This window comes from Babylonia areolata, chromosome 6 (assembly GCF_041734735.1).
Source record: "Babylonia areolata isolate BAREFJ2019XMU chromosome 6, ASM4173473v1, whole genome shotgun sequence".
Taxonomy (NCBI): domain Eukaryota; kingdom Metazoa; phylum Mollusca; class Gastropoda; order Neogastropoda; family Buccinidae; genus Babylonia; species Babylonia areolata.
In genome coordinates, this window is record NC_134881.1 from 49,177,431 (window position 1) to 49,203,826 (window position 26,396).

The window sequence follows — 26,396 nt, forward strand, 5'->3', positions numbered from 1 at the left end:
TCAAAAAGGAAAAATTGAACACAAGATACCAAACATCATTGAAAACTATTCACACCCCCCCCCCCCCCCCGCCCCCCCTCACAATACACACAAGCACACGCGCACGCACACTCACAAGTCTTAGCACACAATCGTAAATAGTACACAATCAAAAATACCACCAATAAATCCTGAAACTATCAATACTCACTCACTCACAGATAGTCATTTTAGATCACACTGGAAACGGATGGGCTGTTGGTAATTCACGGCCTACCATGCACAAGCAAATGGGCTGATGGAACGTTTCAACGCAACCGTGAAGATGATGCTTCTGTGGCTGTGTATCGAAAGGCCCAAGGATTAGGACTTGTACATCCCTGCCGTCCTTTTCACTTCCAGGAAAGTTCCCTAGGAGTCCACGCCGTTCTCCCCGTTCGAGCTCTTGTACGGCCGGACTGTGAGGGGACCCATGGCCATCCTGCATAGCCCCTGGAACAAGGAGTTCATGGAAACCACGGAAGCAAAGCCTGATGAGGCCTATGTCATTGATCTCAGGAGCCGTCTTGAGGAGACTTGTCGTCTCACAAGTAAGAACCATCACCGGGTTTCTTCCAGATATAAAAAAAGCTCTACAACAGGAAACCTCGTGAGCGTTGGTTTGAGACAAGAGATGAAGTCTTCCTCCTTTTGCCAGAGAAGAAAAACAAGTTTTAGATTTCCTGGCAAGGCCCTTTCAAAATCATAGAGCATGTGGAAGATTGGAACTATCGTATTGTGATCAAAGGGAAACCCAGGCTCTATCATGCAAATCTCCTGAAGAAATACTTTTCTAGGGAAGAATGTTTCGCAGCCTCTGCCTAAGTCGCAGTTGAAGAAGGTCAGGAGGAAGCCACTTCTGAAACCTTTAATACCCATGGAATACCACTCCTCCCTCTTCAGGCAGAAGAGAGCATGTCAAGATCGCCCAGAACCTTCCCCTCACGGCTCAACGTGAGATTCAGGCGATCTGCGAGGAGTTTCAGTCAGTCCTCATCGACCTACCACTGCGTTGTGCCATGGGAGAATGCAAGCTCGTGCTCAAGGACAATGCACCAGTCAGGGTCAAACTGTACCCTCTGCCTCATTCCCAGTTCGACACTATCATGACGGGCGAATGTTGAGGATAGGAGTCACTGAGCCCACTTCATCTCCGTATTCAGCTCCCATTGTCTTGGTCAAAAAGAAGTATGAGAAGGCGCAGTTCTGTGTCGATTTTCGCCGACTCAACAAAGTCCTGCGTTTCGACGCAGAGCAATTGCCTGACATCGACCAAATTTTTGCCAAACTGCACAAAGTATTTCTCCAAGCCTGACCTAAGCAAGGGATACTAGCAGATCCCTATGATGGTTGAAGATCGGCAGAAGACTGCTTTTTCTACACCCCAAGGCCAAATCCAGTGGCTGGTAATGCCCTTTGGATTGAAGACAGCCGAAGCTGCGTGCGTTCCTGGGATTGGCTAGCTACTATAGGCGCTTAGCACCCCAGTTGCAGCACTTGCCCTCCCACTGACCAACAAGACCAAGGGGAAGGAACCCAACAAGGTGATGTGGACGGAAGAGTGCCAGGCGTCTTTTCACAAGCTCAAGGAAGCACTCGTTCACCCTGCTGTGCTCGTGTTGCCCGACCCAAGCAAGACGTTAGTCCTTCGAACGGATGCGTCTGGACTGGGATTGGCAGCTGTCCTGCTTCAGGACCAGGGTAATGGGCTATAGCCAGTGGCGTATGCCAGCAAGAAGCTCAGTGGTGCTGAAAAACGCTAACAATTGAGAAGAAGGCACTAGCCGTGGTATGGGAAATCCGAAAAATTTACCCTTACCTATATGGCACGCACTTCGTTCTTGAGAGTGACCAACATACTCTCAAGTACCTCCACTGCATCCGTCCTGTCAGTCGTCGTCTCATGGGCTGGGCTGTGGAACTACAGTCCCATAGCTTCACTTTCCGTCATGTGAAGGAGGCGAATAACTGTGGGGCAGATTACCTGAGCAGGACTTTTGAGAAATCCTCAAAAGCATGTGAGTATGGGCACCTAAAAATTTCTCACCCGTACATGTCAGTTGCGGGATGAATAAGTGTAAGGCCACCTGATGCATCCTTACATTTACAATTTAGCTGTATGGCGAACATGTGACTCTGGGTGAGAGTTTCATCTTTGTTGGGTTTGGGGTGAAAGTGTGTGACTTCAAATTTTTAAATGGTTCTTTCGTTCTTGATAACAAAGTGTTCCACTTGCTGGACCATGTCGTTTCTCTGAAACTTGACGTTTTAGGAGGTGGGTAACAGTCACGGTTAACAGATGATTTAAAAGTATGTTTTTTTCTCTTCTTTCTTTTTCGTCATTCTTGGGGAAGACGGCATGGATCCAGCTTTTGCGGCGATAGGGTTACCATACACTGGAGTATGTGTGCGTGTGTGAGTTGTTGTGGCCGTGCTGCTCGTGCGGTTATTATGCTTATGAGATATCTGTTGAAGGTTCAGGTTTGAGTTTCTCTCTTGACTTCTCGCAGACGGTTTTTGAACTGGAAGGCTTTCTGGTTGGTCTGTCTAGTGGTACCCCGGTTCCCCTTCATTTGGTTGAAGGGGAGGGGATTGGCTGTTCAGTCAGAGTTCCGTCAGAGTATCTGCAGGCCCTGAACTTGCCTATGCCCTCGTCCGGCCATGTGGAAGAGGCTGCGTTCCAGTCTCTGGAAGTTTGTTTTGACCAGGTTTCACTAGCTGTTGAGGGAAGCTTATTAACTGGCATTATGCTAGCTCTGTGTCGCCATTTTTGTTTTAGCTGTACATATATTATTAGTTTTATCTCTGCCTGCTAATGCATTAAGATTTCTGTGTAATTTCGTACTGTTTAATTTATTACCAAGCATGATTTCTTATATATACTTTGACCAGTGGTCTGTTAAATTTTGGACGGGAGGGGCGCTACCTTTCATCTCCCTACATTAATATGGAAATATTGATTCTGAATTGTTTTTTCATGATGAACATGTTTCGCTATAGAGAGAGGTGGACACTGTTTAGTCTATGAGCAGTTTCCTTCTGTTATTATTCTCTGGCAGAGGCCACAGGATTGTCTTTCCGCCTGTCCCTCTCGGGTGTGGTGGGTGGTGATTGGGACATGCACTCCCATCTCCAGGGGTGCAAGCAGAGAGACCTGTTCAAGCCTGAATTTTTTTTTCTGCCCAGACCGAATCCTCAAAATACTATGCGGGCTAAACAAAACAGAGCATTGAGCCTGAACACGATTGCCGTACTATTATATTTTCTAAAGACTGTTATTTTAGGGAGAATAACAGTGAATTCTGGGGAAATCAAGCAGCAGACAAAAAAGGAGGGATTTTAACCCATGAACACTAAAACATAATTTCAAAGCACAAGATCTGGCACCCATACTGAACATTCTCAAAATTACAGTTCTATTCAAAGAAAAAAAACCCCACATTGTTTCTATTATTAAAACAAACCATATAATACAATTCTGTATCTTATTGTAAAGAAAAATATGCAGGTGTTACTCTCAACTGTCTGTTAGCAACACTTCTTGTAAAGCTGGAGCTATTGAGGAAAAAAAAGTACCTGAAGGAATGCGTGTTGCGCGCGCGCACGTGTGTACGCGCGCGCGTATATGCGTGTGTGTGTGCGTGAATTCTATTCAATGCAAGCCTCCGAGTTTGTTTGTGTGTGTGTGTGTGCGTGCACACACACGTGTGTGTGTATGTGTGTGTGTGTGTATGCGTGCGCACATGTGTGTGTGTGTTTGTGTGTGTGTACACCTGTAGAAAGTGTCAGGTCAGGTTATTAGATCTGCTACTGGAAACCTGTAATCCAGTACAACCTGTTCAGGGTCGGGTTGCCGACGACTAAACCGGCACTCCCACCACTCCCTTCTGGGACTGGTGAGGCGGGTGGCTAGACACCCTTATGGAGATCCATAAAAGGGCGTCGGCTCAGGAGAGCCACCGACGGCCATCTAGCTCCACCGTGCTGTGTGCATGCCACACGCAGTTGGCCCCCGGGGTGTGTCTACCCATGCATGCGAAGTCTGGATCCGGCAGAATCTGCGGAAGAAACCTATCGGTTCAACGGAGAGGAAGGCGGTTACAGCAACGCACTGTGGAGTGCAGAGAGCAAGATGAGACACCGAAAGGATATCTTGGTCATCCACTGCATCCGTGCTCATCCTCCAGTCGTCTCGACTTAGTCTTGCCACTGGAAATTGGTGGACCCGGACGAGAGAGTGAGGTCGACGTTGCGCAACTCCTCTTCACTTTAAACAAACTCATCGCGCAAGTCATCAGTCATCCAAAATGACCTTTCATCCTTCATCATTTCATCACCCCCAAGTCCTGTGGCGACAGGCGAGCGACGAAACGACAGGTGTGGGTACACTGGCAGTCGCAGCCGCAGACCTGCACGCAGGCGGCTCAGGCCATAGGGTCGTTCTTCGTCGACAGGAGCAGCGATGGAGCTCGGCAGCCGTCTGAGCGTCTGAGCAGCCCTCTTTAGGAATGCACTGCTCACCTCCCTGGCATGAGGAAGGGGCTAGAAAAGGTGCCCTAAAAATTGCCTGCTCCATATCACCCTGGCCAGCATACCGCGGCTGGCGGGGACCCTACATCAGCGGTCGAAACAAAGAGAAAGAAAAGAAAAAAGCAAGGATCGTTCCTCTCACCATTGGTGCTTGGAACATAAGGACTCTCCTGGACAGAGATAACGCGGACAGACCCCAAAGGAGAACCGCACTAGTTGCATCCGAACTCGCCAGATACAATATCGACATCGCAGCCTTGAGTGAGACTCGGCTTGCAGGCGAAGGCGAGCTCTGTGAACGGGGATCTGGTTACACCTTCTTCTGGAGTGGACGAGGAAGCGAAGAGCGACGTGAGGCTGGTGTTGGTTTTGCAGTAAAAACAGCACTTGTCAGCAAGCTAGCTGGAATCCCAAAGGGAGTCAACGATAGGCTTATGACCATGAAACTCCCACTGGCATCTGGCCAGAAGCACCTCACCATTGTCAGTGCCTACGCCCCAACCATGACCAACCCGGATGAAGTGAAGGCGAAGTTCTACGAGGACCTTCACTCTGTCATTGCTGCCATCCCTAAAGCAGACAAGCTCATCATTCTTGGGGACTTCAATGCTAGAGTTGGCTCTGACTACATCTCCTGGGATGGAGTGATTGGAAAGCACGGTGTGGGCCACTGCAACCCAAATGGATTGCTTTTGCTTCAGACATGTGCAGAGCACGAACTGCTGATAACCAACACAGTTTTCTGCCTCCCTACCCGTAACAGGACGTCATGGATGAACCCTCGCTCAAAGCATTGGCATCTCATCGATTACGTCATCATCAGGAAAAGGGATAGGCAAGATGTACGTGTAACAAAGACCATGTGCGGCGCAGAGTGTTGGACAGACCATCGCCTTGTAGTCTCGAAGCTGAATATTCGAATCCAGCCCAAGAGACGCCCCCAAGGCCAGAAGGCTCCAAAACGGCTCAACATCGCTAAGCTGAAAAACATCACCATCAAACAGTCCTTTGTGGAGCTGCTGGAAGATCGTCTGGAATCCGCCTCTCTGAACAACCAGAATGTGGAGTCTGACTGGAGGACCCTGCGTGAGCTGATCTATAGTACAGCTTCAGAGACCCTGGGACCCATGATCAGAAAGCACAAAGACTGGTTTGATGAAAACTGTGATGAAATCAAGCAGCTTCTGGATGAGAAACGCCGTCTGCATCAAGCCCACCTGAGCAACCCAAAGTCCACATCAAAAAAGGATGCGTACAATGCCATCCGCAGGACTGTTCAGCAAAAGTTACGCCAGATGCAGGATAAGTGGCTGAGTGACAAAGCTGATGAGATCCAGGGATATGCTGACAGGCACGATATGAAGAGGTTCTATGATGCCTTAAAAGAAGTCTACGGCCCCACATCCTCAGGATCATCCCCCCTCCTCAGTGCAGATGGGAATACCTTGATCACCGAGAAGGAGAACATTCTCGAACGATGGGCTGAGCACTTCAACAGTGTCTTAAATCGCCCTTCCTCCATAAATGATGAAGCCATAGACCGTCTCCCACAAGTCCCCACCAACGAAGCACTGGACGATCCGCCAACACTTCTTGAGACCCAGAAAGCAATCCGTCTGCTATCCAGTGGCAAAGCACCTGGCTCAGACTCCATACCAGCAGAGGTCTACAAGGATGGAGGCACTGTGCTGACTGAGAAGCTTCATCAGCTGTACTCACTCATGTGGAAAGAAGAGACGATCCCCCAGGATTTCAAAGATGCATCTATCATTCACTTGTACAAGCGAAAGGGGAACCGGCAAGCCTGTGATAACCATCGGGGCATTTCCTTGCTCTCCATCGCAGGCAAGATACTTGCCAGGATCCTACTAAACCGCCTCACAGCACACCTTGACCAAGGTCATTTGCCTGAGAGCCAATGTGGATTCCGGAAAGAGCGCGGAACCACGGACATGGTGTTTGCTGCAAGGCAGCTGCAAGAGAAATGTCAGGAGCAAAATGCTGATCTGTTCTCCACCTATGTCGACCTCACTAAGGCCTTTGACACCGTGAGTAGAGAGGGACTGTGGAAGATCATGGCCAAGTACGGATGCCCTCGGAAATTTATTTCCTTGGTCAGCCAATTCCATGAAGGCATGCAGGCTCGAGTCCAGGACAATGGCGAAACATCTGCTCCTTTTGCTGTCACAAATGGTGTCAAGCAAGGATGCGTCCTGGCTCCAACGCTGTTCAGCCTCATGTTCTCTGCAATGCTTACTGATGCCTTCAGAGATGGCGATGTTGGAATCGGCCTAAAGTACCGAACAGATGGCAAGCTGTTTAACCTCAGAAGGCTTCAAGCAAAAACGAAGGTCATGACAGATATCATCAGAGACTTTTTGTTTGCTGATGACTGTGCCCTCAACGCTGGATCTGAAGCTGACATGCAACTCAGCGTCGACAAGTTTGCCACTGCCAGCAGGAACTTCGGCCTTACCATCAGCACGAGGAAAACTGAAGTTCTCCATCAGCCAGCCCCAGGGAAACCCTACGTTGAGCCCAACATCACAGTCAACGGTCAGAGACTCAGTGCGGTGGAGCGGTTCACATACCTTGGCAGCACACTGTCACGAAATGCGACCATCGACGATGAAGTGAATGTCAGGATTGCAAGAGCAAGTGCAACTTTTGGTAGACTCAGTGCAAATGTCTGGAACAGAAGAGGCATTAGTCTTGAGACCAAGCTAAAGGTCTACAGAGCAGTAGATCTCCCCACACTACTGTACGGCTGCGAAACTTGGACAGTGTACCAACGGCATGCCAAGAAGCTGAACCACTTCCACACAACATGCCTCAGGAAGCTACTGAACATCAAGTGGCAAGACAGGACCCCAGACACAGAGGTGCTCGCAAAAGCCACCCTTCCCAGCATCTTCACCATCCTGATGCAGTCCCAGCTTCGCTGGGCTGGACACGTGGCGCGCATGCCAGACCATCGGCTGCCCAAAAGGCTCTTCTATGGCGAGCTGCAACAAGGGAAGAGATCACACGGAGGTCAGAAGAAGCGCTTCAGAGATACTCTGAAAGTCTCTCTGAAAGCGTTTGATATCAACCCTGACTCCTGGGAGGAATCTGCAGTGGACCGTAACAAATGGCGCGCTGCTGTGCACAAAGGCGCCAAGTTGTGCGAGGCCAACAGGACTGCTGCAGCTGTTCAGAAGAGGCAGGCCAGAAAGTCACGGGCAAACAAGCTCCCTGACAATGATATGCCTGTCTTTGTCTGCCCCAACTGTCAGCGAACATTTCGTGCGCAGATTGGACTATTCAGCCATCTGCGCACTCACAGATAGACTCATGAGCATCCTTCCCCCCACCCCACCACCACCCTCCGCCCATCCCCCATCTGGATGACAACGATGGTCATCATCGATCTCGATGGACACACCACCACACCACACCTGTAGACTAAATGTGGACATTGCCACTCTGCAAGAAACACGGCTGGCTGACTCAGGAACACTAAAGGAGAGGCAATACACCTTCTTCTGGCAGGGAAAGAGCTCTGATGACCCAAGAGAGTACGGTGTAGGCTTTGCAGTTAGGACCAGCCTGCTGAACATGATCGAACCAGGCAGCGGCGGTTTAGAACGACTCCTGACTCTCCGCCTCAACACCTCCGAAGGCTATGTCACTCTCGTCAGCGCATATGCTCCAACACTGTCCGCCTTTCCAGACGCAAAGGAGGAGTTCTACAAAAATCTTGCATCAACCATAAGGAACACCCCCAGGACAGAACAACTTGTTCTTCTGGGCGACTTCAATGCCAGAGTGGGTGCAGATAACGATTCGTGGCCCTCCTGTCTCGGTTCCTTTGGAGTGGGGAAAATGAATGAGAACGGACAGCGACTACTCGAGTTTTGTGCCTGCCATGAACTGTGCATCGCCAACTCATTCTTCAGGACGAAGCCCCAACACAAAGTCTCCTGGAGGCACCCGCGCTCAAAACATTGGCACCAACTGGATCTGATCCTAGTAAGACGAGCTGCCATCAAAAACCTTCTCCACACTCGCTCTTACCACAGCACAGACTGCGACACGGACCACTCTCATGTTTCTGCAAGATCAGACTGCAACCAAAGAAGTTCCACTGCTCAAAGAAACAAGGGAACTCTCGCACTGACGTCAGCAAGATGTCTCAGCCAGACCTTGAAGAACAGTTCGAAGAGGCCTTTGAGGGAGAATTCGATGCATTGCAGCCCAGAAAATCTGCCACAGAAAGATGGGAAACGCTACGAGACATCATGCACCGCATTGCTATGGCCACTTTTGTAAAGAAAACCGCAAAATCCCACGACTGGTTTGTGGCCAGATCATCAGAGATGACTCCCAGTATTGAGGCCAAGCGCTCTGTACTCACCGAGTACAAACGGTCCCCCAGTGAGTAAGAACCTGCAAATCCTCAGGGCCGCCAGAAGTAAGGTTCAGCTTAACGCCAGGTGATGTGCAAATGAGTACTGGACAGAGCTCAGCGAAGAGATACAGAATGCTGCTGGAAGAGACAACATCCGAGGGATGTATGATGGCATCAAGAAGGCACTGGGACCAACACAGATCAAGACTGCCCCGATCAAATCCTCCACTGGGGAAGTAATCAACGATCCTAGCCAGCAGATGGAGAGATCTCTACTCCACAGAAAACATGGTGTCCAACTCAGCCCTCGATGCCATCAAGTGCATGCCGATCACGGAAGAACTTGACGCAGAGCCAACTGTGGACGAACTCAGCAAGGCCATTAACAGCCTGACACCAGGCAAGGCACCTGGCAGCGACCGAATTCCCCCAGACCTCATTAAACACTGCAAGACTACTCTTCTGCATCCTCTGCACACAGTCCTCTGTCAGTGCTGGAATGAGGGAGATGTACCACAGGACATGAGGGACGCAAAAATCACCCTGAACAAAAACAAGGGCGAAAGGAGCGACTGCAACAACTACAGAGGCATCTTGCTTCTCAGCATTGTAGGCAAAGTCTACACTCGGGTCCTTCTAATCCGCCTGCAGAAACTGGCTGAACGCGTTTACCCGGAATCACAGTGCGGTTTCCGAACAGAGAGATCAACGGTAGACATGATCTTCCCCCGTCGCCAAATCCAGGAGAAGTGCAGAGAGCAGAGGATGTCGCATTCACTGACCTCACCAAGGCCTTTGACCTAGTCAGCAGAGACGGTCTTTTCAGGGCTCTTCGAAAAATCAGCCCAAACTGCACAGCTTGATTGAGTCCTTCCACTCCAACATGAAAGGGATGGTGCAGTTTAATGGTAACCTCTCCAAGCCCTTCGACGTACGCAGTGGTGTCAAACAAGGCTGCGTCCTCGCCCCCACCCTATTTAGAATCTTCTTTGCTCTTCTCCTGAGGCATGCGTTCAGCACAGCGCAAGAAGGGATCTACCTACGGACCAGATCAGATGGCAGGCTCTTCAATCTCGCCCGCCTCAGAGCAAGGACAAAAGTCCACGAAACCCTCATCAGAGACATGTTCTTTGCTGACGATGCTGCAGTTGTGACCCACACCCAGCGGGACTAGCGGTCACTAATGGACTAGACTGCTTTTCCAAGGCCTGCAAAGATTTCGGTCTGACCATCAGTCTCAAGAAGACACACCATCTCCACCAGCCATCACCATTGATAACTACAAGCTTGAAGCCATCCATCAATTCATTTACTTTGGGTCCTCCATCACCGACAACCTCTCCCTTGACACCGAGATCAACAAGAGGATCTGGAAGGCAGCCACAACGCTAGCCCGCCTCACACAAAGAGTGTGGACAAATCCCAAGCTGACTACGAAGACAAAGATGGCTGTATACAACGCGTACATCCTCAGCACCTTGCTGTATGGCAGTGAGGCGTGGACCACACATGCTCGTCAGGAGAAAAGGCTCAATACCTTCCACCTGAGAAGCCTACGGCGCATACTCGGCATCTCCTGGCAAGACAAGGTGACAAACACCGAAGTCCTCACTCACGCTGGCCTCCCGACCATGTATACCATGCTGAGACAGCGTCGGCTGCGCTGACTGGGCCACGTTCACTGCATGGAAGATGGTCGCATCCCAAAAGACATCCTTTATGGAGAGCTCGCCATGGGGCAGAGAAGCATTGGCCGCCCACACCTAAGATACAAAGACGTTTGCAAACGTGACATGAAGGCGCTTGAGATCAACACTAAGTCCTGGGAGGACCTTGCAGATGACCGCAACAGCTGGAGAAGCACTCTCAAGAATCAGCTACGGATTGGTCAGGACAAACTGTCAGCTGCTGCTGCAGAAAAGTAAGCTTGCAGAAAAGGGACAGCAGCCAAAAGACCGGCATCAGCTTACACATGTGACCGCTGCGATAGAGACTGTCTCTCTCGCATCAGTCTCTACAGTCACAGGTGACGTTGCTTGGTCCAAGCAGACAGTCCAATTAGACATTAGGTCGGAAAAACTCTGTCCATGGTCAGCCATAACCGAAGGAGGCCTACTAGCCTCTGCATTTCGTCTCCTGGCTCTCCTCCTCCCCATTTTTGTTTTCTTCATTCGAACACTGGAATATTCATCATACTTGCGAGGTTGTTTCAGCTATTTCTCTTCCACATCAAGACTTGGCCGAGAGTCAGCCCTGTTGCCCCTTCCACGTCAGGTTCCCAGTGTCCGTGCAGTGCTGGAGGTTGGTGCCAGAGTCGTCAGTGACAGGGTTGTTCTTCATGGTGGCGCTTGGCTCCTCCCAGGACATCGAGACCACCTTCCCCCCTCCTTCCTTGGGCTGGATTATCCCGGTTTCCAAGGGCAACAGCATCAACCTGTGCATGTCTTGTACCTGTGTGTGCGAGATTGTGAGAAAGCATGGAGTGTGAAGTTCGTTTTGTTGTTTGATTGACTTATGAATTGCTTACATCGGGTTCAAGGGTAAGGGGTAGATAGAGGGAGGTTGGGCATGGAGGGGAATTAGAGAATAGGAGAAACTGTTTTGTTTTCGTTTGTGTGTGTTGTGGAGTGAATAAAGTGTTGTGAACTTTTACCTGGTGTGCCCTGGTGTGGAGTCTATGGCCCGATTTATTGTTTCTTTTGTTTTTTGTTCCTTTTAATACTGTCACGTGACACGTACCTTTTCTCCTGAGACACCTTTTCACAACTGAATGATGCTCAGCTGCTGACAGCAGCCAAGAATGCTCGCTTCCAAGTGACCTTATATATTGCATGATGGTCAGTTTCAGTTTCTTGTAGAAGCATCATCGCATACAGACAAAGCCATATATGCCACACTTCATCTGCTAGGTCATATCAGTGAGATTAATACCTTGTTGAAGGATCATTCCTTGCTCTGTTGGAGCAATTATGGTTCAACCCACACTTCAATCCTCATCATGAACAGACTTTCAGAGAAACAACTGAGATCAACACTCCTGTATAATGACACTGGTGCTGTGCTCCGTCAACTGTCTCCAAAGCTACCTGGGTAGAAACTTCTCAATTTCATTATCTGCACTGTAATTGTTGAGTAAGACTGGGTAAAGGGTATGCTAAAAAATACATGGCATCTTCCAAAGGAGGGGTGACCTAGAGTATAGCTCCTGATACACTGCTGGCTTCCTGGGGGCTTATTTTTTGTTCCTCTTCTGATGGCTGGTGGGAGCATGTACATATTTTTTTTAAAATTAACCAAAACCAAATATTTGTTTTCCATATATAATTTCACTTTTTTTCCCTCCTCTGCAGTCAGCCAGTCTGGTTAACTGTCCTTTCAACAGACTAGTGTTGCTTTTCTTTCAATTTTTCAAACTTGCTCCCCCATTTCATCTGTTCATGGACTCCATCTGAAGCCAGTAAATGGGAACACCATATCTGAGAAATGCCCAAGTAGTAAATAGTAAGTTGAACAAAAACAGCATTTCCCCACATTTATGTCCACCTTTTTTGCCACAAGGAGTACTTCGATGAGTGCCATTGTGTGTCAGGTTACTTTCTGCTAATATACTCAAATGGAATGAACATACAAGTCCATATGATATGAATAAATGCACAGTGAATATGACTTATTCATGACCTTGATCTTCATTCAAAATGTCTGGAAAGGATCACATTAAGAAATACAACTGAAGTTGGTCACTTATCCACGTCCATTCAGCATTCAAAATATAGAGCAAACATGAATGTTTTTGTGAATGTGAAGCAGAAGTTGCTGGGGAAGAAGGGGGGGGAGGGGGAAGGACTTGTCATGGTGATAAATTTACACAGGTGGCGTGGGGGTGGGGCTGGGGGGTACAGATAGATGGACAGACAGAGATGGAGTGACAAAGAGAGGAAGGAACAGTCAGTCTCATTTATTAATTGAAGTGAAATTTACTTCTAACAGTAGGTGAGGGAGAGGGGACTACCAGGTTAACATTATTTTTCAACCAAAATAAATGTAAATACATCACAACGTATGCTTTTTCCAGTCCAACACACACATACATGAATATGTACCTTGAGCTTTTGATTTTTTCTCTCTGCATGATGTAAATTATAGAAAAGGTAAAATTAATTATATTTACCTCCAATGATACCAGAGCCTCTGAAAGAATGGCTGAGAAGTGACAGTGGGTCAGGAGGGGAAGATGTGGGGCGGGGGGGGATAAGGCTTTGAAAGATACCTAATTCAGTTGATTAACCTGAACATTCTTCATGTTCCTTTTATACGTTGTATGAAATGTCTCTTTTGAGTCCGTTTAGAATCTGTATTCACCATTTTGGTCAGAGGAAAAATTATGACAAAAGAAAACTGGGAGTTATTGTCACAAACCCAGGAACAGAAAAACGGATTAAATGTGAATAAATGGAATATTTTCATCTGAACAAGTAACATCTGAACCACAATCAATAAAGAAATATATTTAATGTAATATTGGAATATCTTTTTAAAGCATAAACTCTGTTTATCATTATGAAAATAATAAAGGACATGAGCACAACAATGTCATTATCATGCTAAAATCAAGGACATGAACAAAACAATGTCATTATCATGCTAATTGCTATAATCAAGGACATGAACAATGTCATTATCATGCCAAGAAAAATGAAAGATGAAACAAAAACCAAAGAAAAACATGGAACTTTTCTTCTTCATTTAAGGGAAATAATGAACTTGTCCTAAAACTCATGCTAATAATGTAATACACACATACACACACACACACATATATATATATATATATATACACACACACATACACACGTGTATGTATGTATATGTATGTATATATGTAATACAGTGTATATCATCTCATGAAAAAGAAAACCAAGAAAACTTAAAATAGTACATGTGGTCATAATTCACGCTTTTTGACCATTGTCTCTTTCTTGGTGAATAAAATCCAATAAAATGCAAGGAGTCTAACATTCGCTTATGTATATAAAGTATATTTCGTTTTCATGTATACATTTGTCAACTATTGCTGAACTGTCACTGAGTTAACAGAGATATTTGACTGAGATCTAGGATTTATATTCCAATAAGTCTTTAAGCTCACGCTGAGGATGGTTCTGATTTAGATAATTCACTAGAGAAGGAATAGCTTATTCATTAACCCCTAGGCTGCCTATATGACGAGATTACTCATCATGGCAAGCATGTATGCTTCGCTGCCACAATGACGAGATAACTCGTCATCTAGATTCTATTCATAGCTAGAAACCCCATCTACAACATGAAGCAGTCCTTTATTTGAACGTTTTGGTTGGGTCACTGTCCCAGTGTTTGCCTGACTTTCCTCGCTTGCTCAACAAAATGTCGGACTGACGCCGTGCTCAAGACATGCAACTGTGATGAACTAAATCAACCAAGACTTCTTTCTTTAGCTGATGCTCAGAAAGAATTGAAGCGTAAATTCGAAGAAGAAGACAGTGATGAACATTTATAGGACGATTTGATAGAAAATAAAGGGAGCAACCAAGAGAGTGGCCAAGATGCGACTATCAGTGAGTGATGCCGGCCGTACAGATGTTAGCAGACGACAGAACAGGAAACAGTGTGAGCGATATTCTTGGCACTCAGCCAATGCGGTCTAATGAGAACTGGATCAAGTGACCGTGTGAGAGGGGTGAAGAGGAGGGGGGTGGAGACTGAGGGGGCGTGGCCTCACATCCATATTATCATTTGGAGAAGTCACAATGCATTGTGTATCTAGCTCTTTAAAAAAAAAAATTAAAAAAAAATAAAAAAAAAAAATAAAAAATATATATATATATATTGTGGTGGTTCTAGTATGATTTTGTGTTTGCAGATATCCATTTGTCCAGAAAATATGATATTTTTGTGCAAATTACCTGACTAATGTTTGTAATGAACAAGTTGAAAATGTGACAAAAAACAAAACACTGATTTCAAAACAACACCATACCACTAAAAATATATAAAATGGGAAAACATCATGCGTTTTGTATTCATTATTCATTTACCTTTCAGAAAATATATACTTTTATGGGTCTTTCTCCAATAACAGAGCACATAGTTTTTGGAAAATTTATACCTGTTTTTTGTGGTAAAAACCCTGGCATATAGATTTCACTTAAAATTTATTTTCCTGGCAGCAAAAGGGTTAATTTATTGACTGATTAACAATCAGGGAAATAGAGAGAAAGTGGCAATGATTTGAGTGAAGAAAATCAATTGTCCCCCTGTCATACACATCTGACTTTGCACAGAGAGACAGGAATTGTATTTCTCCTACTGACAGACTGACAGAGAGCCTGATTTGTAAGTACAAACATGATAATTAGTTGTTCATGTTATTTTTTATATGCTTGGTGCTACTGTCTTTGTTTATTTGTGAAACAAAAACTGGCACCTGACCTGACATGTTACAGGTTATGATACCAAATGCATCTTAAATTCAAGTTCGTTGGAATATAAACTGCATTATCAATTAAGTGCACAGCAGTATATCTTACAGTACAATGTTCTTTTTGACTCAGTTATACCTATTGCTGGTGTGATGGTGAAAATTATTTTCCTTTTTTTTTTTATAGCCAAATTTGGCTTTGACAGGCAAAGTATTTCCTGAGAAAATGGCAATGTTCAAGTTTACCACAGACACACAGACATACACACACATAACTGAACACCGGGTCACAACATAGACTTACTCTGTTTACACAAGTGAGTCAAAAAGTCTCCTGAATTAAGCTGTTTCCTGTAACATTAACGATTTATTTCGTTGAGGCTATTTCCTGATTCTGAAAACACCATACTGCCACATCCCAGTTGCAGGATGTAGGCTGTGCTTGGTAAGAAGATGTTATGACCTCATTTTTCTTGATCCCGATTAAAAAGAAAGAAATACTAATTCAGGACAAAACACATAAGGTGACATAGTTGACGTGTTTACTGCATATGAATATACTAATGTGGACACTGAATTAACAAGGATGAACATAAAGAAAATCTGAATCCACCATTTCACTGAATTTCAGTCAGCCTCGTCTAGGCTGGTTTGTGCAGATCTTGTTTTTGAGAAATACAAATTCTGGACTGCACATATACAGTGACACAGACTACATTATCGACGTGCTTACTACATATGAATATTTTTAAGTGGATACTCAACTGAATAGAATGAACACAAAAGAGAAATTGAATCGACTGTGTAGTACTTTCCCGTTGAGTGTAATTAAACTGGTCATACATCTATCTAGATCCAGAAAAAACAGCTAAATGTTGCAGTATGATTGAGGCGATGGCAATGTCTCCTTTACCGCAGACTCTAAAGAATTCTTAAAGGCCTGACATATACCAAAATAACATGATTTAAACAGCATTATCACTAACACCTCAATCGATTTATCACACTTAAAAAAGCATGCTTAAATGTTAATGGTGCAGTGACTAAGACAATTTCTTCCCACCTGAAGATGCTGGGATCGGATCTGTTCCCAGGCCTTTCTTTTTATTTATTTCTTTTAACCTGAAGCTTTCTAATAACAAATACAAAACACATTCTAACGATCAAATTTAATCATGTATCTGTTTATATATATCTTTTTAAAGTGTATCACAAGTGAGTCTTGAAGACCTTGCCTCTCTTGTTATATTTCATTCCATAATGCTAGGTATGGAAAGCGTACCAAAGGTTCTCCAACCCAACCTTAAACACTCTAAAAAAATATATAAAAAAGCCAGGAACTGGTGGTAAAGTGCTGTGTGAATACAGTTCTGAGTAAAGAACAGCTGTCCCACTAAAGAAGCTGGCAGTAATGAAAGAATTAACAAAGATCATGCACAACCAGCTGGCAGTAAGTAAAGAGTTAACAAAGATCATGCACTAGCATCTGGCAGTTATGCAAGAGAGAACAAAGAATTTGCACAAACACTGCCAGCAATGTCTGGCATTTGATGTTTGATTCTTATTGTTTGGCCAAATGATGTGCAGTCAGAGAATGTGCTGTGTTGATGTGTTCTGAAGCAAAGAAATGCCAAAAGAACCACTATGATACATTTTCACCTCTACTGATCAAGTCACAGTAGGTGTACAATTGGGTCATGGTCAAGCAATGGACTTTCAAGCCTGATGTTCAGTAAAATGAAAAATAAACAGATATACCCTTAAAAAGGGTAGTTGGGTGCCTTTAAAGCGGGGTCAAATGGTCATTCAAGAAAGAAAGAATACGGATACATAAATATTGTAGAAAAGAAAACATTAAAAAAATATATGCTGAAAGAACATGATCAAAGAAAATTTCTTTTCTCTGAGGCTTCAAACCATGCATTTCAAACACATAGCAGATCTGTCATTTTCACAGTGCTGAATGTCCACATGGTGCCAAATGGTCAATTTTCAGTCCATGGAGTCTAAACCCAGTCCCTAGGGTTCTTCAGTACTTGGATCATTTCATCTTCAGGGGATCCTTTGGCTGGGCTTTGCATATACTCCCATCTCTGTCAGACAGTGGCATCATCAAGTTATTCACAGACTAACGTGTCAACTTACACAAAAATCATCAGGACATGTTTACATGTCAAGAAAAACAGTCATACATGGACTTAATGACTGTGTTCTGAGCTGATCCCAAGTAGGTGTGTGTGTGTGTGTGTGTGTGTGTGTGTGTGTGTGTCTGTGTGTGTGGTTGTGAGAGAGATCCCAAAAATGGTGTGCATGTTGTCAGTATGTCTTTCTGTGTCTGTGTCTCCAAATGTGTTAATCTGTGTGTGAATATATATATATATATATATATATATATATATATATATATGTGTGTGTGTGTGTGTGTGTGTGTGTGTGCGTGTGTGTGAGTGTGTGTGTGTGCGTGCGTGCGTGCGTGAAGGAAAACAACCAAACATGTGTCTGTCTGTCATACTAGAAACATGGAAAATGTTTGGTTGAACTAAGGTTTATGATAAAATCCACACTCACTGCAGTCAGAGGAAGAGACATCAGGATGCTCTCATAGCGAGCACCAGGAGTGTACAGGCCGAACTTTGTGCCTCGATCATAGATGAGGTTGAACTCGACATAGCGCCCCCTTCGCAAAAGTTGCCAAGTTCTGCAAGCAGCCATCAAAATGCATGATAATGTTTGTGTGTGAAATAATGAAAAAGAAGCTGATTTACTACAAGAGTAACAAAATTACATGAATGATTTGGTAGGAAAGAAGTAAGGGTCTGCATTTAGAAAAATCACCTTCCCAAATAATGTAATCCTCAAAAATTATGGCTGATTCCAAAATAGCTGAGCGGTGTTCCATGTTTCTGACTTCCAGTTAAGAGCAGTCACTGTTGAAGAAAGACAGTTATTTTCAGACTAAGGGTACTGGCTCACCCTAATCTAAGCCTCCAAACTGCCTTACTGGCTCACCCCAACCTAAGCCCCCAAATTGCCCTCGGTCCCTTATAACATAGAAACAGACAGACAAACATACATACAGACTAGTGTTTGTCCCAAATTTCTGACAGGCACAATAGCTGAGTGGTTAAAGCGTAGGACTTTAACCTGAGGGTCCTGGGTTTGAAACTCGGTGACGGCGCCTGGTGGGTAAAGGGTGGAAATTTGTCCGATCTCCCAGGTAAACATGTGTGCAGACCTGCTAGTGCCTGAACCCCCTTCGTGAATATACGCAAGCAGAAGATCAAATACGCATGTCAATATCCTGTAATCCATGTCAGCGTTTGGTGGGTTATGGAAACAAGAACATACTCAGCATGCACACACCCGAAAGCAGAGTGTGGCTGCCTACATGGCGGGGTAAAAATGGTCATACATGTAAAAACCCACTCAAGTACATTTGTGTGAACGTGGGAGTTGCAGCCCATGAACGCAGAAGTACCAAAATTTCTCACCCTGGGGTACTGGCTCATCTCAATTTAAGCCTCCAAATTGTAATATATATATATATATATATATATATATATATATATATATATATATATATATATATATATATATAGCAATATACCCTTGAGGTCTGCGCACAAAGCTCAAGTCAAAGCTGACACAGAGCCAGCACACTGTGTTTGGTAAAATCTTTAATCCCATCAGCCAAGGTTGCAGGTTCTCACTCTTCTTCTTTTTTGATACGCATTTCTTACATACTGTTTTTTTGCTGCGAGTATACAATTCACATTTTTGACAAAGTGGAAGCAGTGGCATGTTTTTTCAATGGCATTTGATATGGTCCTTGCAACAGAAGCCAAGACCTACCACAAGGGCCATTTGTTTTAATCAACTTGAGGGAAAGAACAGATATCAAATTTACGCATGAGTGCTATATATACCTATAGTTTCTCTGAATGGGTTGTTCTTTCCCCCTTGATGATATCATGGGCCACAAAATCCCCTTCATGGCCTCAGTATTGGTAAAACTGTGGCCATGAAGGCTCAAATCAAATTATGGTGCTTAGAGCCTTGCCGACCACTAAAGCCATCTCAAAACTATCGCCATGGTAGCATCTACTTTTAATCAATGGTGGAAAAAAGTACAAGAGAGGCAAGGCCTTCAAGACTCACTCGTGATACACATCAAACAATTTTTTCAAAAATCAAATAGTTAAAATGTGTTCTGTATTTGTTATAAAGCTTTGGGTATTAAAAAAAAGAAGAAAAAAAAGAAAAGAAAAGAGACACAAAAGCAGATTCGAACCAAGCACGTTCGGGTGGAAGGAAACAGTTTTTGTCACAGCGATAAAGCGCATCCACCACTGACATGCAAAACTTAACATTTTTAGCCTTTTTTTTTTTTTTTTTTTTTTTTTAAGGGTGATAAATCAATTGCTGTATTCAAAGTGATAATGCTGCCATGTTATTTTGGTATATCTCTGGCATTTAAGAATTTCTTTAACCCTTTCATTCCTATTTTTCTATGAACTATTACTCTCCCTTTTCCGAGATTCCTACCATACATTCCTTGATTTAGAGAAGAGAAACAAAGCATGAAGCAGGGTACTTATTTTGGAGGCTTACGGCGGTGCGGCTCATTACAGTACACTAAGATACAAAATTGATGTGAGAAGTTGTCTGTTACCATGTTGACACTATAGGGTGACATCTCTGGTGACACTCAGGTGTAGAACAGGTGACTTTGGAGTCAAATACAATGCATACAAGTACGTATCACATGCAGGACAGTGTTTTGCTTGCAGAGTATGCGCATCATGCAGGTACTCACCGAGTAGTGCCTCATATGTATCTCAGTGCCACACTGTTGGTCATATCGATGAAAAACTGTCACAATTGTCACTGCTAATGTCCTTATATGAATGATTTGAACTTTGTCTCAAAGAGAACATATGCCTTTTACTACACTAGCAGTCACTGAGCCAGAATCAGATTGTTATCAACACAATTCTTGAACAAAAACTATTCAGAAACAATATTTTCTTTAAATATGCACGTCCATGTCATAGTCACCACGTAATATGCCACACAAAGGTGACACGTGTGTGATATACCTTGAAGCAGTCACGCTAGTTGTTGTACAAATATACACCACAATTTTCACACTTGCACTTTTTGAAGTTTTCATCACCCGCTACCTGTGCTTCTTCAGCAGCAGCTAATTGCACTCTCTCCTTGTCATTCATTTGAAACAGATCGAAATGATTATCTGTTAAGGGCATTGTAAAACTCATCATCAGAAAACTGGTCAGAATCTGAACATTCTACACATTCTATTTTTCTGTGTCCATGTGTCTGCATCTCTCTCTTTCTCTCTCTCTTCTGCATGTGTGCATGTGTATCTCTCTTTCTCTCTCTGTGTGTGCATGTGTATAGATCTCTGTCAGTGAGAGATTTTTTTGTGAGTGAGTGTGTTCGTGTGTATCTATCTTTTTCACTCATTCAGTGTGTGTTTGTGTGTGCATGTGAACTAACTGTAAGGCAGTATGTGAAGCGTTTGGATGAAAGAATGGTTTCTTGACCAGCGACTGGACTCGCTACAACAAAATGAGGACTCCCTAAAATGCCTCAGTGGGAGTCCTGTGGACTCTCTAAGCAAACCAACTGTAGGAAGCCCTGAGACCCATGCTGAACGAGAAAGAGGCCTGTCTCCTGAGGAGAGAGGCTCAGTGGCAACCTCTATGCATTCTTCATCGACTAAGGAAGCCTGATCAAAAAAATTCCTCAAGTTCAAGCTGGAGCTGGAACCCTCCCAGTGCAGGAGCACCCAAGCAAGCATCCTGCGCTTAGGGTCTGCACTGTGGAAAGCAACTGGACTGCCAGGCATCTGCTAAAAAGGCTGCAATGCCATGAATTCCCCTTAGTCCTCCAGGCTAAAGGCAGACAAAGAGGAATGGCGGGACTGAAATGTAGCCCACTTGCAAAGAAGGACAGCCAGACCATCTCATAAAGAGTATTTTGGAGAGAGAGGCCCACTGGAGTATGGAGGGCCGTAGCAACCCATCATCTCCCAAAAGGCGTCAGAAACACCTAGTTTCCAATAGTTGATATGGCATCAGAAGGTGCTAGGACCCTTAATAGAGGCACTGGTAACAATGGGCGTCATCCTGACTCACAGTGTGTTAGCGGGTAAGGGGTGCTGGGCCGAGTCCAAGGGGGAGAGGACCTGGGGTCCCACCCCAGTCCTTCCGGCAGCCCACCATGCACCATAGATGCACCCCAGTACAGGCAGACTGTGGGAATCCACCTGTGGTGCCATCCTTCCTGTGAACCCATCCCCAAGGGTCACTGGCACCTAGACCTCTGACTGGGTCGGAGGGAGGTTCGGTCCGACCTGGGTGTCGGACCCACCAGCAGACTGAGCCAACAGCCGAGAACCGCCTGACATGCACAGGCCTCCCCAAACAGACAACTGGCTGGATAGTGGGGTCAGCTGATGCACAGATGAGGGCCATGTGCCCAGTATCCCCTCCTGCTGAGGTACTGGGGTGACTTGACCCAAGGTGTGCAAAGGAGAGCTGCCCCCGCCTGAGGCCACTGCTTTCCCCCCACCAATGGGGGTAGGAGAGGGGACCTGGCATTGGAGGGAGGAACAGAGAGAGCAGTGCCCCCACTGAGAGTCTTCTCAGTGTACTGAAGATAGAGGGTGGACACCAAATCCCCTTGTGCATGTCCGGCCCCACATCAGTGCTGGCTGCATGAAACCTCATTCGCAATGGGATGACTGTTTTTAGTAAAGGTCATCCCACCGTCTGCAAAGATGCATCAGCCTGATCGCAAACACGAGAACCTGTGGCCTCCAGGACCTGTGAGAGAGCACTATCCCAGCCTCACAGGTTCGGCTATCGCAAAGCCTTGCGAGGTAATATCCACTGTTCTTCGGCTTCCCCTCAAGACAGAACGAGTAGTGTTCACAAAAAGGCACAGACATTCACTTCGCCAGTCACACAGAGGAGTAGAGGAAAAGAACTGTGGATATAGCCCCTAGCAATTGGAACAAGTCATTCCCGAAAACTTCGAGATCAAGACTGGGAGAGAAAACAAAACATTGAATTAAATGTCAAGAACTGATGCAAACGATGTAGAGACATAAATTCTAAGACTTAAACATTCCAGAAAGTCACACACAACAAAAATCATGCAAGAAATTAATGTTTCCAATGCATAAAAGTTTGTAAAGACAAAGCAACAAATCATCTTCTTATCTCAGAAAGCGGTGGCCATCAAAATGAGTCATCAATTCCCACCAGAAATGGTGTTTGACTAGCAGACAGCAGGATATCTTACTACTGAATTAGCAGTGAATTTTGGCTAAACAGAGCAAACCAACAGACCTAGTTTGCATCAATTTGACATGGTACAGTATATGATACTAAATGTACTTTGTATCAAAGCCATCCTCAGTTAAGGAGACAGGCGAGTATATGAAAAGTTGAGATGGTGCTGTATTCTGCCACAAATCACAATGTGCAAGCAATGATGGCTTTGTGTACTAAGAGCAGCAAACACTGGCATACACACTATATCTGTACAGTCTTTTTCACACACAAACACATTTAAACTGCAAAAAAACTAAAAGCATGATGGACAAAGTAGAAATGAAATTAACAATTTTGGTGGTGAGGGGTGGGGTGGCTGATTGGGGTAGAAAGAAGGGGGCATTTTTCCTGACCCTTTAAAATTACCTACTGATCAAGTGATCCACAGTATGCTGTACTAAACCTAAATTTCAGGTGACTGTGGTAAAAAAAAAAAAACAACCAAAAAAAAAAAACAGTCTGAGAGTATGAACACATTAAGGCAGTGTTTGTGTGATGACTGTAATAATCTTTTAAAAGTGCAAAATACAAAATGAAATGTTTTTACCTTTCAGCGTAACTGTATGGTCGATTCTTGTTCTTTCTGACAATAGGCAAATACGAAGGAACGACAGACTCAGCACAGCTCTGTACACACAAATGACATTTACGTGAGTGCAACTGGAAAGAAAACAGAAAGAAAATCTGGTCATTTTCAATGTATCAGTAATGATGAAAGTGACACAAATCATCATCCCTGAAGGGCTAAGGTGGAATGTTGGAATGAAATTGGTGAAAGCCACATGTTCTTTATGTTAATCATGTTTTTATCCCTTCTAGGACGTTGCACACATTCTGTGTCCTGCTCAAACACCATCCAGCATTTTAACTCTATCAATATATGTGTGTGTGTGTGTGTGTGTGTGTGTGTGTGGTGGGTGGGGGATGTGTGTGTGGGGGGTGTTACTCTGTGTGCGCGCGCGCGCGTTTGTGTGTGTGTGTAAGATTTCTGATGCTCATGATGTTGAACATGCTAACTGAAATGTTTATTCCCACTGGAACTGCAGGCATCAATATTAACTTTTTTTTCATTTGTCCAGTCAGCCAAGTCCTTCAATTACCCGGATGGGTGTTAAGAATTTCACATTTTTCAGAGTATTTAGTCAAACATGCACACACACACACACAAAAACATATATGAAATGACAGAAAGAACAGACAACGTTTCTTTCCTACAAGCCTTAAAGTCTTAACTCCCGAGAGCAAGGTTTCGGTTGCGCCCCTTTTCTCTGCATTCAAATTTTGTATTACGTGTAGCTGACACATTTTGTACTTTCCAAAGTCAATTCAGGTCCAGATTGGAAGCTGCTAGGCAAATCTCGCTCTCTGCCATAAATGAAGCCAAACCGTAGCTTTATTAGGCTTTTATTTTGAATAAACCTTCACCGACGTCACAGTGTCAGACTCTGGTGAGAAACTGGCTTGATTCAAATCGCCCGCCATTTATAGTCCGGTTCAGGCTTTAAATTGGAGAGCTATAATAGCTATCTGTCTAGAAATCTGGACAACATTTGTCAATTTCTTGGGACCAAATTCTGGGGATCAAATTGCGTGTGTGCGTGCGTGCATGTATGACCAAATTCTGGGGATCAAATTGTGTGTGTGTGTGTGTGTGTGTGTGTGTGTGTGTGTGAAGCATTCACATTGTGTATGTGTGAGTTTGAGAGGATGGTGAGGCGTAACAATAAGAAACATGAGACTACCGTAAAGTTCGGTCTATAAGCCGCAGCTTTTTCTCCCAGCTTCAACCTGTGCAGCTTATACAATGATGCGGCTTATTTGAGGATTTTTAATGATGCCAGAGTGTCATGTTCTTGTCTATTCTTCTTTCAAAGTGGCACTGTGTGTCGAGTGGGAAACCTGGATGACAAGTGGTGAAAAGTCCTTCACCAAAACTGGCCGTTTACAACAAGCAAGCTTTACTGAAGTCTGTCATTGGATCCTGACAGCATGAGGAAAAGTAAAGCAGTCCACTATTATCAATGGATTTTGTAAGGCTGGATTGTGTGCTGCACCAGACAACAGTGCAAGCAACAAACCAGCAGCGACCTCCACCTTGCGTTCATGTTCATCAAGTGAAAGCGAGGCTGAAGTCAGTGACAAGATGGTGGAGGAAGCTGTGCTGGTTCTTTTCAACTCGGACGCTGAAGATGAAGATTTCAGTGGATTCAGTGAGCAGGACGATGTTGAATAAATGTGACTATCCCTAGATTATGGATCTTATTTTCATTGTGTTTATTTTTTTTTGGTGGCACTAGCTGTATTTTCACTTGCTTTTCTTTGTGTTGTTTCCCCTTGTGTTTATTTCACAACCTACAGTATTGACAGCTACGTTGTATCAGTATGTGTTCCGGTACCGGTAATAAGTGCGGCTTATAATCCACTGCGGCTTATGTGTGTATGAAGTTCAATTTTTTTTTTTTTTAAATCTAGTGGGTGCGGCTTATATACCAGTGCACTCAATAGACCAAACTTTATGGTAAGTTTAGGATATTGTTCCAGAGAGAGGAGGTGGTTCAAACAGCTGTTACATCTACATGGTGCTTGCATGAGAAATGAGCTTTCCTCACAGCCCTTTGGTATCTGAAAAACCCTTCAACATACTGTACTTTGACCCTCTTCAACCCCACCCTGTTACCTTTACCTCTGTTGGTCCAGTAATATTAGTGAAAAAATTGGCTTGAGTGCAAAGTATTCCTTTCTCAGTTTCTGTGGTTGTTGCATGAATAGATAGTTTTTGGTATGCATTGTACAATTTTATAAAATCTCCCGATATATGATAGGGGAAATGACCGAAACTTAATTTTTTAAAACTGCATTTTCATCTGCGTGCTACTTCTGACACAATGGGATGACCAAACCAGATATTACCATTACGGTGCTATGGCTGTGAACAATGGATCAGCATGACGCACTTTCATCAAATGAAAGCCGGTCACATCTTGCAAAGAGAGTTTTTGAATAATGATAATTTGTAATAGAATTTAATATAGTATAGTATAATAAAGTATACTATTGTCTAATTTAATATATCATGAAATATATGATATTATGCAGTATAATGTAATATCATATCATGGTACACATTTGTATATTTTATAATCTAAAACACATAATGTATGTTGTGACATTTCTGAAGAGACCATTTTTTGAAACAACAGTGCCGAACAGACGAATAAGGATTCTGCATGCACAGTGCCTATAGCGTGATAACCTTGTCACTCATTTTGCACACATGGCCGAGTTGAATTTATATATTCAGCCATTTCTGTTACAAGCAAGAAATGTTTGCTTGAGAACATGTGTCTGCGTTCTGTGTGTGTGTGTGTGTGTGTGTGTGTGTGTGTGTGTGTATGTGTGACAGAACTGGTAAAAGAATATGTATGGATTGTGTATCAATGTCAGATGATTTTATTTTAAGAAATAAAAACTAAGAAGTTTGTCCTATTTCTGCCTATGCTTTTGTTTTCTCTCAAACCCTCAAACCTCTTTTCTTATCCCTGTCCCCAACATCTATTCGTCATCCTTTTTTTTCCAACATTTTCTTTTAAGCTCCTCGAAGACTGGGTATAGCCACCTTTGTAGTGGGGAAAATACA

General features: G+C 44.2%; 2 protein-coding genes across 5 annotated transcripts in view; both read right to left on the reverse strand.

Moving 5' to 3' along the window:
* Nucleotides 1-26,396, reverse strand: part of LOC143283115 (uncharacterized) — a 551,198-nt gene that overhangs the window by 135,118 nt on the left and 389,684 nt on the right. The gene's annotated exons all lie outside the window — the stretch shown is intronic.
* LOC143283113 (oxygen-dependent coproporphyrinogen-III oxidase-like) overlaps nt 13,433-26,396 on the reverse strand; it is a 203,949-nt gene continuing 190,985 nt past the window's right edge. For all 4 annotated transcript variants that reach the window (XM_076589228.1, XM_076589227.1, XM_076589229.1 and 1 more), the window contains 3 exons: nt 23,307-23,386; nt 17,964-18,093; nt 13,433-17,488 (listed from right to left, as the gene is read on the reverse strand). In XM_076589228.1, the coding sequence (XP_076445343.1) occupies nt 17,402-17,488; nt 17,964-18,093; nt 23,307-23,386 (297 nt within the window). In that variant the 3' untranslated portion in view covers nt 13,433-17,401. The remainder of the gene's footprint in view (nt 17,489-17,963; nt 18,094-23,306; nt 23,387-26,396) is intronic.